Below are 18,737 nucleotides of genomic sequence, written 5' to 3'. Positions count from 1 at the left end.
CTTATACAGCGCATCCCCATTTCTTAAAAAAAAAAAAAAAAAAAAAAAAAAAAAAAAAACTATATCCCCTGGGCTCCATTCTTTAACTTCCCTTACACTGATATACTTGTACAAAATACTAATGAGATTATCTGAAACACAGTGCCTTCCTCTTCTCCCTTCTGAAAATGTAAAATCAGTGCAAACTACCAAACACCCATTTAATTCCTGTGTGACCATTTGTTTTCTTTCTTTGATTGAAACAAGCAGTTGATTTATAGATCTTTCGGCATGCATTTTTTTCAGACTCAATTGTAAGTAAGTATAAATGGATGCACAGCTCCATGGTATTTTTTTTCCATAAAAAAATAACCCATCCAAATTTGCTGAGTCATTCACCTCTTGATAAAATGCTTTTAAAACAGTATCATTTTCTACATAATTTGATATAGAAATTAAGGCTAGGGTAAGGCGCAAGGATGATTGAATACGATTATATATGATTTACTTTTTTTTGTTTGTTTGATGTCCCTTCAAGAATTTTTCACTCATATTGGGACGCCACCACTTACCGGGGGAGGGCTGCAAATTAAGACTTGTACACGGCACTTAGAGCCTTTGAGCAGTGAGGGATCTTTTTCATCCTAGCACCTACTGCGACATGGGACCTCGCTTTATCTGAAGGACTGGTCACCACATCCCGCAGTGGAATTCAAACTCGCGACGTAAGGATCAACTCCATACCCCGAGACTCTAGAGCAATCGCTCTAATCGCTGTGCCATACAAGCTACATTTACCTTTTAATGTGATTGAGTGTCAGAAATAATATGTTTCAATTAATTAAAAAGAAATTGAATTTATTTTTATTTGAATGTTAAAAGAACAGGCACAGTATAAGGAACTGCAACAAGAAATAAAACTGTTGAGATGAGGATCTTTCTCACAGATTGACCATTGGTATTTTAATAAACCATTGTATTCAATATGCATGTATTTGTAAATAAGTCACTTTAATTAATTGCTTTAATTTAATAAAAAATCAAATGAAACATTTTTTGATGATAATGTATTACTACAATACACTTTTACATGCAGACATGCTGAGATGCAAAAAAATAATGCTGCACACTTTTTTCCAACTGTGTTATATGTGTGACCCACTGAATCATGAGAAGTATTCAAAACTAATGTCATCTGAAATCACACTTATAATTACTTCTTTCTTAAAATAAATCAGCTCTGCAGAGTTGTCAAAAAATAAATCATCTCTGCAGAGTTGTCAAAACACCCAGTTCTGTCGGAGAGGCTAGTAAAAATTTCTCTGGACTGATAACTTACAAGAACACCACGGTTCAATTGATCTTTTAAAAAAATGAGTTTGGTGCAAATTTTAAAAGATCAGAAAAATGCTGTGCCCAGGTGAAAGTTACAAAAACAGCAGAGATGTCTGCATGGTGACGATGGTTGATCAGAAGATTCTCTATCCTTAGAAAAGAATCTTGTGAGATTGAAGACTGTAGATGAAAATTATAAAGGACATTTTGGTGCTATTATTTATTTTCCTTTATCAGTGTACAAAATAAGGTACAATGTACATGTATCTGGACTTAACTGATTGAAAGTTTAGAGAATAACAATGTCACTGGGTTCACAGGTGCGTGAAAGTCAGTCAATATATCGGGTCTCAGTGGCTCAGTGGTTAGAGCGCTGGCACGGTACGCCAGAGGCCCTGGGTTCGAGTCCCGGTTGAGACTTGATTTTTCACCACCTGTGACAACAATAAATGTGTAAAGCAACTAAGCTTGTTTATAATTTCAACCTAACGATATTGAACACTCAAATTCCGAATGTTTCAGGACATACTTGTATATGTACTGCAAACTGAGAGTTCAATAAAATGCCAAGGTATTGAATGCTAAAATTTTCTACATTTTTAGTAAGGTAGGTTTTTATTATAGACTATTAGCTACAGTTGAACTTTGATATTTCAAACATTGATATCTCGAATACCATGGATACACTGTACATGTATGTCGAAGTGATTTGGAAGTCCCAACTGCTTATTCCTTTAGTATTTTACCCTGGATATCTAGAATCCTCAGATATCTCGAAGTATTTTCTTGGTCCCAACGAGGTTTGACTGTATATAATAAAATACGTTATTATTCAATATCAAATTAGTTTTGATAACTTTATACCAAATTAATTTTGAAAATAAAAGACTGGCCATTCAGAACTATGTATTTGATTTCACTGATGCTATTGGTTGCAATTATAGGAGTTAGACACCAAATCTTTAATTCTTCTGCACAATACCTCAGGACATAAAACAACACACAATCTGCACAATACCCAAGAGATATGGATAACACCTGCTTGATCAGAAATGCTCTAACAGAAATGATAAAGACAGCCTTCCTATACTACTCATTAATTAATCTTTAACTGGACAGATGTCAAAATGCTCCTTGCATGTTCAACTGATTATTCCCAAGGGACAGAGGATTTACACTATCTGCTGTGTGATGCACTGGTCTGCATTTTAGTTGCATATTTATGTTATTATTATTAAAAACATGTTTTACATGTTTTGAAGCTGTATATCATGAAAAAAACTGTGTATTACCATCAAGGATAATAATGGAAGCCACTTATGTATATATTTTAGGCTACTGCATTACTCGTACATTTGTAGAGATTACCTCCCTTGAAACTTCAGATTTTTTTTTTTTTTAAATACTTCAATTTTTAATTGTTAATGACCCAGATGTAAGCTGCAACTCATATTTCTCTACAGACGCACTAACTGACAAAGTTTCTTGATTCTAGATCCAGGGATTTTCCACTGCCCCATATAGGGCTGAATTTTTAAGCCCCATTCCCTATTGCAAAAACCCTCATTTTCCAAAAAAAAAAAAAAAAAAAAATGAACTCTATGTTATGGTTGAAGTTGAAAATCAATGGAGAGACAAAAGTTAAGGGAAGCCTTGTTCTGTAAATTAATGGCTGACAATTTGTTATTTAGTTTTTTCTCTGATTAAAAGTTCTGAATAATTAAATAAAGGCTCACATTTATGCATCATTAGTGTTTATTTCTTTGAGAATAGTCATATATGGTATATAATTTCCCAATAAGTGATAAAATGTTGTTAAAATTCCCAATTCCAAAGGTCCAGGTCCCATTCCCAAAATGTAGTGGAAAATATAATAAAGGTTACAGTGTCCTAACTTTAATGTGCTACACATCATCTACCCAAGATGCATCAGCTAGCTGACAAAGTTTGATGATTTTAGGCCTTACGCTGCATTTAAACCTAAAACAAAATGACCGAGTCCAAATTTTTTTTTAAAAACACCTGTTGAAATGAAGAAAAATTGTCCAATCAAGATGAAAATAACAGGTGCACAACTTTATATATATATATATGCCAAATAAGGAGTGTGCAGATTTTCAGAAAAATCCATGCAGTAGTTTCGAAGAAAATGTCGGGACAAAATCATGCTTACAGATAGACGAATGGACATGCTGATTCCAATACCCCCTAAGCTTCATTTGCAGGCGGAATAATTATTTCCCCTTTTAAAGAGGACTTGGCTTATCCTAAATTGAATAAATTTGATTTCCCTTTACCCAAGTGCCAAAGCCACTGCAAAATAAACCTGCATGTACATGTTGTACTTTATACCTGTACATGAATAAGGTGCTGGCTAACGGAAGAGGCACTGTGGGTAATGTATACATATAATTGTAGCGGTAATGTAGGCACTGTGGGTATTAAAATGTATACATATAATTGTAGTGGTAATGTATACTATTTTGTAGTGGTAATGAGTAGGTAGCAGTAATGATAATTATGAAAAAGTTGCAGTAATGTAATGCACCCTCACATTCAATGATATGTGCAGTCTGGTAGCAAACCAAGCACACCTAGAAAATGTAAACAACATTTAACAGAGCTGACGAGCCATATTTATAACACATAGGGCTGGGATGATACAACTTTTTCTATATCGATATGTATCACGATATTTGAGCCATGATATGATATGTATCACAATATGTTGAATTGGTTATAAAATCTTTTATTTGGATTGAAATGAACACAACATTCCTGCACAAATAAGAATAATTTATTCAAAGAAGTTGTATACCTGTTATAAAACAAAATAATTTTACCACAAGTGGTGTTAATTATTATTTATTTCATATTTATTTTTAGCATATTTAATTTAATTATTAAACCGAAAATGTTAAGCATACAAGGAAAAACATAAGTCAGAATTTTCTTTGCGATACTTCGATATTTATTTCATATGTATCAATATGTGTATCATCCTCAAAGAGAATCGATATTATCGATATCTCCATATATCGTCCCTGCCCTATATAATAACACATGGGTATTTGGTGTATGGTTCTGAAGAATGTCATTGAATTATTATTAAGACTTTTCATTTAATGTTTAATTCATTCAGCTGAAGTAATTTAAATTCAAAATTGTAAACGAATCAACAATGCAAGTGTCTATATGCCCCTTTGGGTTGTAATTATATTAGTATTGTATCATTAAAATGCAAGTACCTACTGATCAGTTTCATCAGAAGCATATGTAGAGTCCTGTATTATTACTTAGTACTTATATCAATCAAATATTTAGCATCAACGATCTCAGTTTTCAGTCTCTTTCAGAGGTGTGTGTAGTTCTTGCTAGTTAGTTCTCCATGGTATATTTCCTTATTGTTAGCAGTGGTCAAAATAAAATTTTGTCTGAGTTTGTTTCACATCTCGAGTCTAATGGCAAATATTCCATGCATAGTAAATCTTCCTGATCTGATGAAAAACAACCATGATTACCATGCAGTATAAATCAAAGAAAATCTAGTTCTCCCTAGAGATGTACAGATTAATCGTTTAAATCGATGGTCCTTGATTATAGATAATCGATTATAATTTTGATAATCGATTAATAAATTCCCATGAAAAATAATTACCCCATATAATGGCCCCACCCTATTCTAAAGGGTCTCCGATTTCACAAAACATAGGGATTCCTCAATATTAATATGACTAATATGGCCTAATGCAGTTCTGAAGAAGAAATCTTTTTTTCCTGTATCAGGCCTTTCAAAATGTGCCGATACCATCGGTACTTTTGCCCAGCTGAAACTTATCATGATTATGTACCAGCCAAAATATTCGTTAGAGAAAAATTTAATTAAATTCCCTTCCACAAGGTACCTCCTATTTTTGAAAAAAGTACCGCCTGTTTCTAATCTTTTTGAAAGCCCTGCTGTATACATGCATTAAGTAAATTTCATCCAGATAAGATGATTTTAAAATTTTATCTTATATAGTCCAATGTCAAACTTCCCCTTATTGTGCTTCGTGTTTCCACCATGTCCACTGGACCATGATTTGATTCAGAACAGTTTAGAACCAATATTATAATTATTTAACAGAAAGCTTTCATGTAAGTTTCAACTTTTCAGATTAAAAAAAAATCCTATATACATGTACATATATATTCCAATATAAAATTTTAACCCCTATTGTGGCTTCACCCTACCCCAGGGAGCCATGATTTAAACAATTTAGTATCTTCATTGTTTCAGGAGGCTTTCACATTAGTTTCATTTCTTCTTGACAAGTTGAAACAGATGGACAGACAGATGCCAGATAAAGGGTGATCAGAAAAGCTCACTTGAGCTTTCAGTTCAGGTGAGCTAAAAATAACCTGAGCAAAGTCATTTGTGAATTGTGAAGGGGTGGGGCTATAATTCGAGAACACTCTTAAAGGCAGATCTATACTATCATTTACCAACAGCAGATACTATGCCCATACCATTATCATATGTCTGATGAATTCACTTCAATTTATTATAGTTTTTCCAAAGATAAATACTTATCTAAGTGAAACACAAAGTATGTTCAGTCTTCTCAGTTTTTCCCACTTTTAATACATGTATGTGTTCTCCTCTTGTCATATCTTTCTACTTGGGACTCTAGATACATGTACAGAAAAAGATAATTTATTGATAATGTATCCTTCTAGGAAATCTACCTTAACCAGAAGTCTCTGGTGAGACTGTAGCTCTACTGGTGTGTAATTAAGTAATAAAGATGTATCTTAGTATCGACTATTTGTGTACCTAGTCTAATTGAAAATCTAACCAAAACTGTAGGAAGAGTAATGTTTTGAAAGAATTTCACAGAAATTTCTATTTATAGTAACCATAAAAACATCAATTATCAAAATCAAAAAACCAATATAAAGAATTATTTATCTCAGTATAGTCTACTTGTGTACCAAGTCTTACTGAAATAAGACCTAAACTGTAGGAGGAGTAGCATTTTAATTTTGAGTATTTCACAGAAATTTCTATGTTTTAGGGATGTCAATTTGTAACCGGTTAACCAATTACTTGGACGGAATAATGGTAATTGGTTCAAAAATTCTGTAATCAGTTCATTCAAAAAAATTAAAATATAATTATGTAAATTTGAATGCAATTTTCTTAAAATAAAATTTAACTCTGTATAAAGTAAATAAGTAGGTGTTTTCACATATCAACTTAAGCTGATTTGGAGGTAAATATGGCTCATATGAGATCGTGAGGTAAATGGTTATTTTTTGATTCAGAAGTGTTACCGTTTTTAAAAACATCACGTTGCTACTCAGCCTGCCCGGTATTATTTTAATGATATCAATTAAATCACCGACTCACCGTTAATTACTGTGAATTGATTACAGTCTAGCCTATAATCTTGAACTTGATAGAACCAAGAAAAAACTTCAAGATATCTGAGGGTTCAAGATATTGAGGGTAAATTACATAAAGAAAATTAACTTTGACATACCATTAATATTTGATATATCGGAGTTTGAGGTAACAAAGTTCAATTGTATAATAATGTGTATCTTACCCCATCTATCCTTTGCTGTTTTATTTAAAATTATATTTTTAAACAAACATTTTAAATTAACTGTCTTATTGATAGTTCAGACTTAGTTCAGATTATGGCGGCAGTGCAGCATGAACTTGTGTGAGATCTGCTCCGGAAAATTTTCAATGTCTCTGATTTCTCAGGCATGTCAGTTTTATGGTTTCCTAAATTTTTTCCTGCCTATTGAAATAAGATATATGGTTTTCTCATGCAAGCATAATCAAAAACAGAATGTTTCTAACTTCTAAAGTTTTTTTTATTCTTCTTGTGTATATGAATAGAGCTTACATGAAAAAATATGCCAATATATATATTTTGCAGAGTTGTCCCTAAGACCCAGGGGCTGAGGAATTTCCCCGCCTATAATGATGTAATCCCCCTATTATTTTTGTACTCCTTCTAAACTTCCAATTAGGGGAGAAACCCCAGATCCCCTTCTACTTTCCAAATGTCCCTTTCTATTTCAATTCTTAGGGACAACCCTGATTTTGATATGATTAACAGGTTAATTGTCGGAAATGACGTGGTTAACCGATTAGCAATTATGTACATATTTTGTACATTCAATTGCCATCCGTAATATTTTTAGCAACCGCGGCAATATAGTTTATTGAAATCAACAGCCAATAATATACAATTATTGCTGTTTTTTTTAGGTCAATACGATGAGTTAGGCACCTGAGGAGTACATTATTCACCAAGCCTGAAGGGCGAGGTGAATATTGTACTTCAAAGGTGGCTAAATCATCATATTGACCGATAAAACAGCAATAATTGTTTTATTATATGATTCAATGATTAAATGACATGCACTCATTAAGCAATCCGTGCCATCTTACTTGTTCACATCTATTGAAGTACTAGTCGAACATAATGAGAGAAACAGGCATAAAAAAACCAATTGTATTATTTTGGAATTTTTAATTCTAGTTTAGGTGCAATGTAGAAAAAATAAATGTCAGGCACATATATAGGATTGATTTTGAAAAAGGGGGCATTAAAAGAAAAAAAATTATTTGGTGGGATGTAAAGGTCCATAAACTTTTCGACGGGAGGAAGGCTTTCATTGAAATTTTTTATCCTTAAAATTTAACTTAAAACAACATTCTTAAAAGGTGCGGAGAGGGTCAGGCCACCTGCAGCCAACCCCGCCCCCCCTCCACCAAGAACCTTTGTGCCTTAATGTTATGTTCTGATCATATGAGTGGAAGTCAGGTGCAAGCGAAATAACTTTCCAAAACTAATTTCATCAATTTAGAATTTCCCTGTCTATTTTTGGTCCAATGTAGAATAAATAATTCCTTATATTAACCTGGAAGATCATGTGCAGGTCAATATAACGTAGTATTTTTCTAACATTGGATTTCAGCCAATCAGGGAGATGGGAATTGTTCAATCATATAATAAATAGAATTATGTATCTTAGTGCAGTCTACCTGTGTGCCAAGTTATATCAAAATCAGACCAAAACTGAAGGATCAGGAGGAGTTGCGTTTTGAAAGCATTTCACAGAAATTTCTTCTTCTTCTTTTTTTTTTTTTTGTTTCCATTGCAACACCTTTCATTGAAATCAAAAACCGATATACAGAATTGTGTTTCTTAATAATAGTGTCTACTTCTTCCTCCAACACTTGAAATTGTGATAACTCTTAACAGAATCTTTCAGTGTGTCAAGTAATATTATTAAATCATATACTCTTAATTATACATAGTATCACTCAAAACTACAACTCATAAACAAATGCATGCACTGATACCTCCGGATGACACGTGTTCTTGTAATTTACACAATGTTTACAACAGCCCTCCATCAAAATTTTCCCGCCAAATTAATATTAGCTACGAGGATTTTGATTGGGCGACGTTCATATTTACTTCCGTGTTGTCGATTTCATGAATGTAGCATTAAAATGTACTAACATTCTTTTCGATATGATCAAATCACACTATTGATTTATATAATGTATCTTATACTTTATGCACTCAGACATTTGAAATAACTCATGAAACCCTGTCACGTGACATTTGACAACAAGTATAACAATGCATTGTGGGTAGAACAGAGTTAACTTCCTTTCATTTACGCCGGCCTTTATCGCCACATCGACTTCACGAGTCAAGCTGCCGAGAAGATGGGAATGCGAAGACAGAGAAGCACAAAGAACCCTCCGGTGTTCAGCCATGAGTTTTTCATCCAGAATCACGCAGACATTGTGTCATGTGTGGCCATGGTTTTTGTCATAGGACTAATGTTTCAGGTATCATAATTGTGACAGTGCATGTTTAATATTGTACCATATGTTTGTAACTGTGTTTCACCATCGATGCATATTGGAGTTTTTACATAAACTTCATTGTATTTTTTAACCAGAGCATGATTTTTGCAAGATATTTTAATGTAATTATTTAAATGAAAGTGAAAGTAGATAATTATCGGAGAATGACGTGGCAGTGATTTTAAATTTGGATGTTTTAGCTGTCTGCAAAATTTTTAAAAGGAAAAAAAATATAAGCTTAGACAGACATTAAACTTGGTCGTAACCAGATGTGACAATTAAAATAACATGGTCAAAACCAATGCATCAAGTTAATCTTATAGATAGTACAAATGCAATGCAATTTCTTAAGCATATTGTCTTTGGAAATGACATTTGTGGATGTATCATTATCTCCTGGTGTGACAGGGAGATGTTTTTAATTTGCCAGATAGACTCAAAGATAAACAAAAAGCATATGAATTGTAAATCATTTGAATTTAATATTTAACGAATTAATAGAGACAGATATGGAAACTTAGGCACTGATTTATTCTTCTTTTGGTTGTTGAAAGCAGACATTGCCAGAAAGTTAACATAGATTTATTAAATAAAGTTGTTCAAGAGATATATAAGGCATGTTATACATTCTCATAATTAGACCTTTATACCTGATGGAAATAGAACTACAAGAAACTTATCCTTATATCATGTTTTTGATCAAATTTTAACTTTGTCCTTAGGCCAAATAAAAAAATATGTGTGGTTCCGGTTACACCACCAAAAAAATTAGGGTAGGTAGGTAGGGAATTTTTTTTTTTTTTTGTTTTTTTTTTAAATGATTTTTTTTTAATTTTTCTAAATAATACCTATCACTGCTTTGCAAGTGGCATTTAGATGTGGTGTGATAAAATACTAGTCAATATTGGTAGGGGACATCTACATGCTAGCTTGCTTTGGATTTAAAACTGTTAAACACTTGCACGATGTTTTGCAAGGAGGCCGTCATTGCTGAAACTAAAACTTAAACCGAAGCTATTGAAGGAAATTGGGGAAAATTCCGAAAAAAATATGAAAATTGCCAAAAAAAAGCTTAGGGTCGGGGGTATAAAATAGGGACGGTCGGGTAACCGGAACCACACATATTTTTTTATTTGGCCTTAAAAAGATTTACATTTATTGATATTAATTTGCAGGCAACGGCTCCAGTGGCATCTCTCTTTGTGACACTGCAGCACAATGTCACTAAAATTAACAATGGTAGGTTATTACAAGTCCATTTTAATTCTATTGCTTATTGTCCATTGATTAATATGGCTTAAAACAACAGAGCTTAAATTGTGCATCAGGTGTCTATTGCAGCATCGCATGCCAAAAAGAAATTGATCTATATAAAGCAGAAAATAAAATTGTTTTCTTTTAATCTAAACTTCGCACTTGACTTCTATAATTTAAAAATGATGTTTTGATTAGAAGTGTATATATATATATGAGTTTAAAATGAGTGATGGAATTGATTTACATTTGTATTTTTGAACAGACACTGGGGAGGAGGTGACAAGCTACATGGTGGGACTGAAGGATCTATTTTGTGTGTTTTTCTACCTCCTCATCTGTATCGTGGTCCATGCAGTAATCCAGGAGTACATTCTTGATGTAAGTCTCTTAGTCATATTACATCATCATAGCAAATAAATCACCTTTGTAGAAAACAAGAGGCCCACGGGCCTTATAGGTCACCTGAGTATCATGTAACAACTTTCCAGCAATTGAATTTGGTTCGTATTTTTAACCAGAGGCCATGAAATTCACAATTTTGAAAAAGTCACCATTGCTCATCATAACTATACAGTTAGCATGCTTACTTTGAGTACTTAATACCCAGGGGCAGAGCAGAGGAACAAAAAAAATGCATTTCCACTATATAATTAGTACTGCCCCACCCCACAGGAATCCCTGACCCTGGGGCCACAACCATTTCACAACTTTGGAAAAGGCACCCTTGCTCATCATAAATGTTTGATTAATACCAAAGAGCAGCTTTCAAAGCATTAATTCATTTTCAGTATATAATCATTAGACCCCCCCCCCCCCTTCACGGTACCCCTGACCCAGGGGCCATGAAATTCACAATTTTGGACGAAGCACCCTTCCTCATCATAACTATGTACTTAGATCATCGGCATAATACCCAGGAGCGGAGGAGAAGATTGTTAAAGAATTAATGCATTTTCACTATATAATATTAGAGCCCTGCCCTATCACCAGAACCCCTGACCCAGGGGCCATAAAATTCACAATTTTGGAAGAGGCACGCTTCCTCATCATAACTATGTACATAGTTCATCGGCTTAATACCCAGGAGCAAAGGAGAAGATTTTTAAAGAAATAATGCATTTTCACTATAAATTCAACAGAGCCCCGCCCTAACACCAGAACCCCTGACCCTGGGGCCATGAATTTCACAATTTTGGTAGAGGGCTCAATGCTTTTTACAATCATGCCAACAGTTTGACTGCTTAATATCCAGGAGTAAAGAAGAAGATTTTGAAAGATTGCATTAATTTTAGTGGTTTTTGCCCCACCTCTCAGGCCCCAGGGGGGCAGGGGCTATGAATTTCACAATTTTTGTTCTCCTTCACCCATAGATGCTATAGGCCAAAATTGGTTGAAATTGGTTAAGCGGTTTCAGAGAAGATGCTGAAAATGTTCAAATGTTAACGCATGACGGATGACGGACGAAAACAGATAGCAATAGGTCACCTGAGTAAACTCAGGTGACCTAAAAAAAAATGATCAGATCATTTCATTATTTGTAAGATAGGATGGCAAATTTCACTGCAGGATTTAGCTGAATTAATAATTCAGTTGTAACCTTCAGGTATTAAAAAAAAAAAGTTCAGTATGTTTGCTTACAAGGAAAGAAACTTATTTTTAGCATGTACCTTGGAACTTTTCTCTCTGTAAATAATTGTTCGAAGAAGATGATATACATCAGCATATGGAAGGATATAGTCTCATATCAAATTGTTTTTTAATTATGTAGAAACTGAACAGGAAAATGCATTTGTCGAAAGTAAAGCATAGCAAGTTTAACGAGTCTGGGCAGTTACTGGCATTTTATGGAGCCTCTGCTGTTTGGGGTGCTGACATCATCATCAAGGTGAGTATTAGGGATGGGTATCTCCAAAAATTTTGTATTGCGATATAAAGATTCTGTTTAACAATAGCCAAAATTTCTCTTTTTAAATGCCCAATAATTGTCTCACAACTGCCCAATAATTGTCTCCCAACAAGGTGTGCAAAAATTAAGAGATTTGCTGTTAACTCAAGTAGTAAATAAATATCATGATCATAATTTCATGTGTAATTAACCCAATCATTGCTAAATATTGTGACATTGGTTTTACAGGAAGGTTTTGTGAATATTAACCAGCTTTGGGAAAATTACCCTCATAGCGAGCTCTCGTAAGTCTGCTTTTTGCTGTAGTTTTAAAACATTCTACATATATATGATTATTTTAGTATACATAAGACTAATAAAAGAATCGATGATGGCATATTTAGAGCAAAAAAGGAAGATTCAGAATGCAATATGATTATTAACACATGACTGAAAATGGTTGTTTACAATGACTTTTATTGTCTACAGGTTCATTGTGAAATTTTTCTTCATCATGCAAATTTCCTACTGGATCCACTGTTTTCCTGAGCTTTATTTTCAGAAAGTAAAGAAGGTATGACTCAGAAGGGAAGTCAGTTCTTAATTGACCCTATATTTTATTCGGAAAATAAAATTTCTTCAAATGGAATATTTCTTAGAAGTAAAATAATGCAAATTTTGAAAGATGGTTCTAAAAAAAGGTTCTTTCATCTAATATTGGGTGATATCAGCTAGTATACAGTGGGTTATTAGCTCACCAGAGCCAAAGGCTGGAATAAGCTCTTCTGATTTAAGTGTGTTCCACATATCAGTTTATATTGACTAAAATGATAATGTTGTGTTTCATTCATCTGCAAATTTGTTTGAATGAAATATTCAGCTTGCAGGGTTTTTATTAAGGAGACAATTTTTCACCTTTTCAATGATTGGAAGTTGCCGCTTTAAATTTCATAACTGGCAAAATAATTTTTATGACCCCCGGATCGAAAGGTCCCGGGGGTATATTGTTTTTGTCCTGTCTGTCTGTTTGTCTGTTGTCAACTTTAACCTTGCCCATAACTTTTTATTGGTTGAAGCCATGACTTTCATATTTCACATGTGTATTCCTTGTGACAAGACCTTTCTTTGGGTACCATCGTATTTGACCTTTTGACCTTGACCTTGGAGTTTAACCCACTTTTGCAAAAATTTATGAGACTTTAACCTTGGCCATAACTTCTGAACAGTTGGTGCTAGGGGTTTCAAACTTCACATATTCAATCTTTGTGACAAGGCCTTCCTTTGGATACCAACAACTTTGACCTTTTGACCTTGACCTTGGAATTTGACCTACTTTTGAAAAACATTAACCTAAGCCATATCTTTTGAACAGTTGGTGCTTAGGGTTTCAAACTTCACAAAAGTATTCCTTGTGACAAGACCTTCCTTTGGATATCAACCTCTTTGACCCTTTGACCTTGACCTATCAGTTTGACCTACTTTTGAAAAACTTTAACCTTGGCTGTAACTTTTGAATGGTTGGAGCTAGGACTTTCATACTTCACATATGTATTCCTTGTGACAAGACTTTCCTTTGGATACCAACAACTTTGACCTTGACCTTGACAGTTTACAGTTGCAGCTAGGGCTTTCAAGTTTCACAGGTATATTCCTTGAGACAAGACCTTTCTTTGGGTATACCAACATTTTTTATCTTTTGGCCTGGATTTTGACTTGCATTTGAGAAACATTAACCTTCACCATAACAGGGTTGTGGATAACCACTCGCCCACTTGCAAATGCTAGTAAAATTTGCTGTGGGCGATTAGACATTAAAAATATGGTCGCCCACATGGCGAACGATTTTTTACTGGAACATAATCACATTTCAGTTTTATATTTTTATGTACTTTCAGTTTTTAAGAAAACGCTCTACTAACCTAGATTATTTGTGTTGCGTACAAGCATATTATTCAAACATATACATGACTAAGATCAAACATGGCAATCGAAGCGGTTCAATCTCCGTTGATACAAGTCTTGCAGAGCAAATGTTTGAGATTGTTCAAACAGAAATATTGTAACAATCGGCTATGGTTGTCACACACTCCATCTGGACTAGTTATTCACAGTTAGAATTTGAATTACCGTGTCAAATGCATACAATAAAAGATCGGAATCAAACTTCATCACCTGATCACAGGCTGTATGTAATTTATTATTTAATATGCCCCCTTGTTTAACCATAGAAGCTTCAGTTGTATAAGTTAAACACTACAAAATGTATTGAACATATTATCAGATCAAAGTTTTTAGAAAAGAGAAAATGTGACAAAAATTCATATACTGCGAACATATCAATACTATGAATAAAAAAAATCAATTAGAAAAATTTAGGATTTTTGTTGTTGTTATTTTTAATTTACATATAATGTGGGCCCTTAGATCACATTGTGGGCCCATAAAATTTGAAAAGTTTGGAGCCCACATGGCCCCCAAGGTTTCAAAAGTTAATCACAACCCTGCATAAGCTGCAATATGGGGGCATCAGTGTTTCACAAAAACATCTTGTTTGAAAATAATTCTAAAACAGCCTCTTCAAGTGAATGAATAAATTCAACTCTTCACTTCAAAATTATTGAAAACCCTGCAGCGTGGATCCCTTATCTTTACATTGCAATTTGTCAGCATCAATTTTACTGAATGCCAATTTTTTTTTTTTTTTTGGTAAACAGGACGAGATGTCATCTAGAATTCAGTATGCAGTTCTTTACCTTGTATTCATATCAGGAGCTTTCTTTTTAAAGTAAGTATAAAAACTTTATTTTAGAAAATGTATTTGCAGGATTTTGTAAAATTTTCATATACATGTAGCTGTATTTTGATACAATCTCATATATTTTAGAGAAACATACAATTAATCAGTTTGTAGAAGCTTTGCTTCTTGTTTGAATATTGAGTGCTACTTCATGTCATTTTTTTGTTCCCTTTTAGTTTCAACAGGGTAGCCCTCTGTATGATCGTTCTTCACTACGCAGTAGAATTTGTCTTCCATCTTGCTCGTCTTTTGTATTTTGCCGAGAAAACTGACTTAGCCAATCATGGGTATGCATAAAAGTTGATAAAAGCTAACAACTGATAGGAGAATCTAAAAAAATAAAATAAAAAAGCTGTACACAGTGTACAATTCAATCTCATTAAGGTATGAAGCCTTCACTGGTTATGCAGATAGCTGCATTCATTTGCTACTTGCGTATTTACTATATGTTCATTGCCAGAAATATCATTTAATCCTTGAATTATCCATTTACATGTATTTACATTTTTTTATTGCTAAAAATCAAAAATACAGATGTATATGTTATACATATACATGTATGTAAGTAAATTCTTATCCAGGAACTTTCATTAAATATTTGTTTACAGATATGAAGGATAGAGTAGCAATTTAATGTACGTAAAATAGTATCAAATCTAGTCATTTTAAGAAGAAATTACATGTATCTGTCTACCAGACATCATTACTGAATTTTTCTTTGTAGATTTATGGTTTTCAATGCTTTGTTTGTGCTAGTTAGACTGGGAACTATTACCTTGTCTGTCTTAACCTTCTGGTAAGTTCTGCAAAACAAACATTAAAATGAGTCGATGATGGTTGAAAACAATTTTTAACTATCTTTAAAGAAATGTACATGTAGGATTTAATATCAATTATGGCATTTAAATTTTATTTCTTTTTTCATGCAACTTTTGCATATTTCTGCAGGTATGGTTTAGAGCAGACCAACCAACCTAATATTGATGTAGCAACAGGGAATTACAATACTCAGATGATTAGGTAGTATTCAAGATATTTACATCTATCTCTGCTAGTACAGAGTATAAATATTGATTAAGTCTTCCTAATTTACATGGATGTGGCATGGAAGATTATTTTTCTGGTTCTGGTCTGATTTGATTGACATCAAAATCAGGCATTGTCTTCTTTGTTTGACACACAACCTACTTGTATCCATAAAATCAATGTGAAAAGTTGTACAATTGATGATAAATTATTTGAGAAAAGTAAATTATTTGTGAAAAGTCTTTGTTTGCTATCTTTTTCATTTCAAAGGTCAATTCAAGAAAATTTGTAAAATGTATATACATTTGGTGGATCAGAGTGTTTTGAATTGCTTTTATGTTTGTAGGATAAACTGTCTGGCTGCTGTTTGTCTCCTGCAGGCCTGGATGATGTGGAACTTCATTAACTTCCACCTCAGAAGAATGAGGGAACGGGGAGCTGCTTCCAGGAAGCTTAGATCTCCAAAGAAAACTAAATCTAAGGGTAAGTTCACTTGGGAAGTCTGTTGCTTATGAGAATTTTTTCTAAGACAGATTACAAGATGTCAACAGTCCAACTGACCTTAATAAAACTGACCTTTTAAAAGTCTTGACTTTAAATTTTCAGCAAACTAAATTTTACTTTGAAATTACAAAATCATGTCCTCTCTCTCTGTTTATTGAATTGTTATTGTAATGTAGCTTCCGACGAGGATATAAGCTCACTGCCAGAGGCTGACCAGAATACTGCCACCGAGAACGGCATCCGAGCCAGACGGGTCAAGAAAAACTAACAGAACACCATCTAATGGCCAAGTACTGGTGAAGCAAGTCATCACACAACCGAGGTTAAAAAAAAAAGGATCTGAATTTTTCTTGTTTATCTTGAATATCTTTTCATATTTTTTTAAAAAGCAAAGAAAACTGGTGTTGTTATTAAAAGAGAATGTTTTAAGATAATTAACATCAGTTACTAAGTTCAGAAGTTGCTTATAAAATTTTGCAGTTTGTTTGGTTATTGTTTGTAGCAGTGTATATACTTATTCCTCTGCCAAATTGATTGATTTTTAAATGATTATATATTTATAGAAACATGGTTGTTTTGAAGTCACTTGCAATATGAGGAAAATCTTCAACATTTTGTTTTAGAGTGATTAATGTAATTGTTACATTTCTTTTTAGTACATACAAATGATACATTTGTAGGATTTTAATTTTTGTAACACATAATGCAAACTTATGTCATTAGAGAGGTTGAGATTTAATACATGTACGGGTACGTCTAGTATGGGAATTCCCTAAATTCCTCCCGTACTACGTCATCAGTTTTAGTGCCGACAAGTTTTCTACATGTTTCTACAACTTGTAGAATGGTATCTACACATAAGTGTAAACTTGTAGCTTTTGTAATAAAAATTAGTCAATTTTTGTGGGAAAATGTTATTGTACATTATTTAGGATGTTTAGTTTCATGAGCACAATTGTTTTAACCATGTTTTGCTTATTAACTAATGTCATAAAACTACTAAATAGTTGAAACAGAAACCACCAATCACAGTGTAGGCATTCACGTTACACTCCATTAAAATCTCAACAGACAAATTACAAAAATGTGTATGTCAAAGATTATGCACACGTACAAGTTTAAGATCTCAACCTCTCTATTATCAGAGATTAATCCTTGTTCAGAAAAACAAACACTGTGGAATAAGACGTAAACAAAAAACCTCTGACATTGAACTGTGTGTGTTTTTTTGTTCTTTTTTCTTTTTTACATGTACCTCAGCAAAAAATCACCAAATATTAAAAAAAAAAAAAAAAAAAAATAGAGAGAGAGAGAGAGGGGGGGGGGGGGGGGGGAGGGGGGAAGAGAAAAAAATGGTCAGTACAATTTATGAATGAACATTAGTGGACAAGTGTCAATATATTTCCCTCCGAGAGGGACAATTTAAACTGTTTGATGTTTGAAGTATTAAATGTAATACCTGTTTAATATTAAGATAGTTTCAATGATTTTTTTTTCCAATGTTTTCTTAGATGACTTTTTTTTCAAATACATGTACTGAGCATTTTTGGTTAACTCGGACGTTAAGAATAGTCAAGTCCAGTGTCTCAAAGACAGTTAAACCGAAAGACAATTATAGCAAAAGCAATGTACAACTTGAGAAGGTGAAGTAACTTTCATGCTCAAAAGCTGAATTTTTTTTTAACCTTTCGTAATTGTTTATATTTTATCTGCATTTCACCCTTTTGATAAATAACCCACTCAAGTTAAAAAAAAATGCACAAAACAATGCATTCTTGTAATCTTTTGTAATGGATTGCTTTATCTACATTTTATTCTGTGACAGTTAAACAGTAAATTCAAGTATTATGTGGTGATAAGAAAATTTTTCAATGTAATTTTTTAACACAAGACACCAGTATATATACAGTGCTTCAGTACCATTTTAATGTTGATAGAATGTTTTGTATACATGTAATCCTCAATGTTGTGAAGTAGACAAGGTGTAACTGAGGAGGAGGGGTTTAAATGTGGGTAAGTGGTGAAAGTGAAAGTAACAGTTGTTGGTTACCTAGTCATATCATGTT

The 18,737-nt window shown here is 33.3% G+C and overlaps 2 protein-coding genes and 1 non-coding gene across 4 annotated transcripts in view; all 3 read left to right on the top strand.

Annotated features, from left to right (window-relative positions):
* Nucleotides 1–18,737, top strand: part of LOC133187886 (ATPase inhibitor mai-2, mitochondrial-like) — a 195,840-nt gene that overhangs the window by 159,768 nt on the left and 17,335 nt on the right. The window contains exon 1 of one of the 2 annotated variants that reach the window (XM_061323294.1): nt 9,757–9,760. The exons of the other annotated variant lie outside the window; for it this stretch is intronic. The gene's annotated coding sequence lies outside the window, so the exon portion shown is untranslated. Of the gene's footprint in view, nt 1–9,756; nt 9,761–18,737 lie in introns of those variants that run through there. 2 annotated transcript variants of the gene reach the window in all.
* Trnat-ggu (transfer RNA threonine (anticodon GGU)) lies at nt 1,662–1,734 on the top strand. Its single transcript has one exon. It is a non-coding gene; the product is annotated as a tRNA-Thr (tRNA).
* On the top strand, nt 8,984–17,793 carry LOC133187857 (translocating chain-associated membrane protein 1-like 1). Its single transcript, XM_061323255.1, has 12 exons — nt 8,984–9,184; nt 10,378–10,441; nt 10,722–10,837; nt 12,228–12,344; nt 12,594–12,649; nt 12,834–12,918; nt 15,059–15,129; nt 15,318–15,428; nt 15,866–15,937; nt 16,090–16,161; nt 16,514–16,650; nt 16,848–17,793. The coding sequence occupies exons 1-12, from the start codon at nt 9,059–9,061 to the stop codon at nt 16,937–16,939; spliced, it is 1,119 nt and encodes a 372-aa protein (XP_061179239.1). The 5' UTR covers nt 8,984–9,058; the 3' UTR covers nt 16,940–17,793.

The sequence above is a fragment of the Saccostrea echinata genome, unplaced genomic scaffold (genome assembly GCF_033153115.1).
Source record: "Saccostrea echinata isolate AGI-Se365-2 ecotype Australia unplaced genomic scaffold, CSIRO_AGI_Sech_v1 ptg000001l, whole genome shotgun sequence".
Lineage (NCBI taxonomy): Eukaryota > Metazoa > Mollusca > Bivalvia > Ostreida > Ostreidae > Saccostrea > Saccostrea echinata.
The sequence above is the reverse complement of the archived record's forward strand: the minus strand, read 5'-3'. Positions and strand labels throughout refer to the sequence as shown.

Excerpts from the sequence above, each read along its gene's own strand:
- LOC133187857 (XM_061323255.1), top strand. The coding sequence starts at position 9,059 with ATGGGAATGCGAAGACAGAGAAGCACAAAGAACCCTCCGGTGTTCAGC. Across the intron at positions 15,130-15,317 it reads TCAGGAGCTTTCTTTTTAAA|TTTCAACAGGGTAGCCCTCT; the intron begins GTAAGTATAAAA and ends GTTCCCTTTTAG. Across the intron at positions 16,651-16,847 it reads AAAGAAAACTAAATCTAAGG|CTTCCGACGAGGATATAAGC; the intron begins GTAAGTTCACTT and ends ATTGTAATGTAG.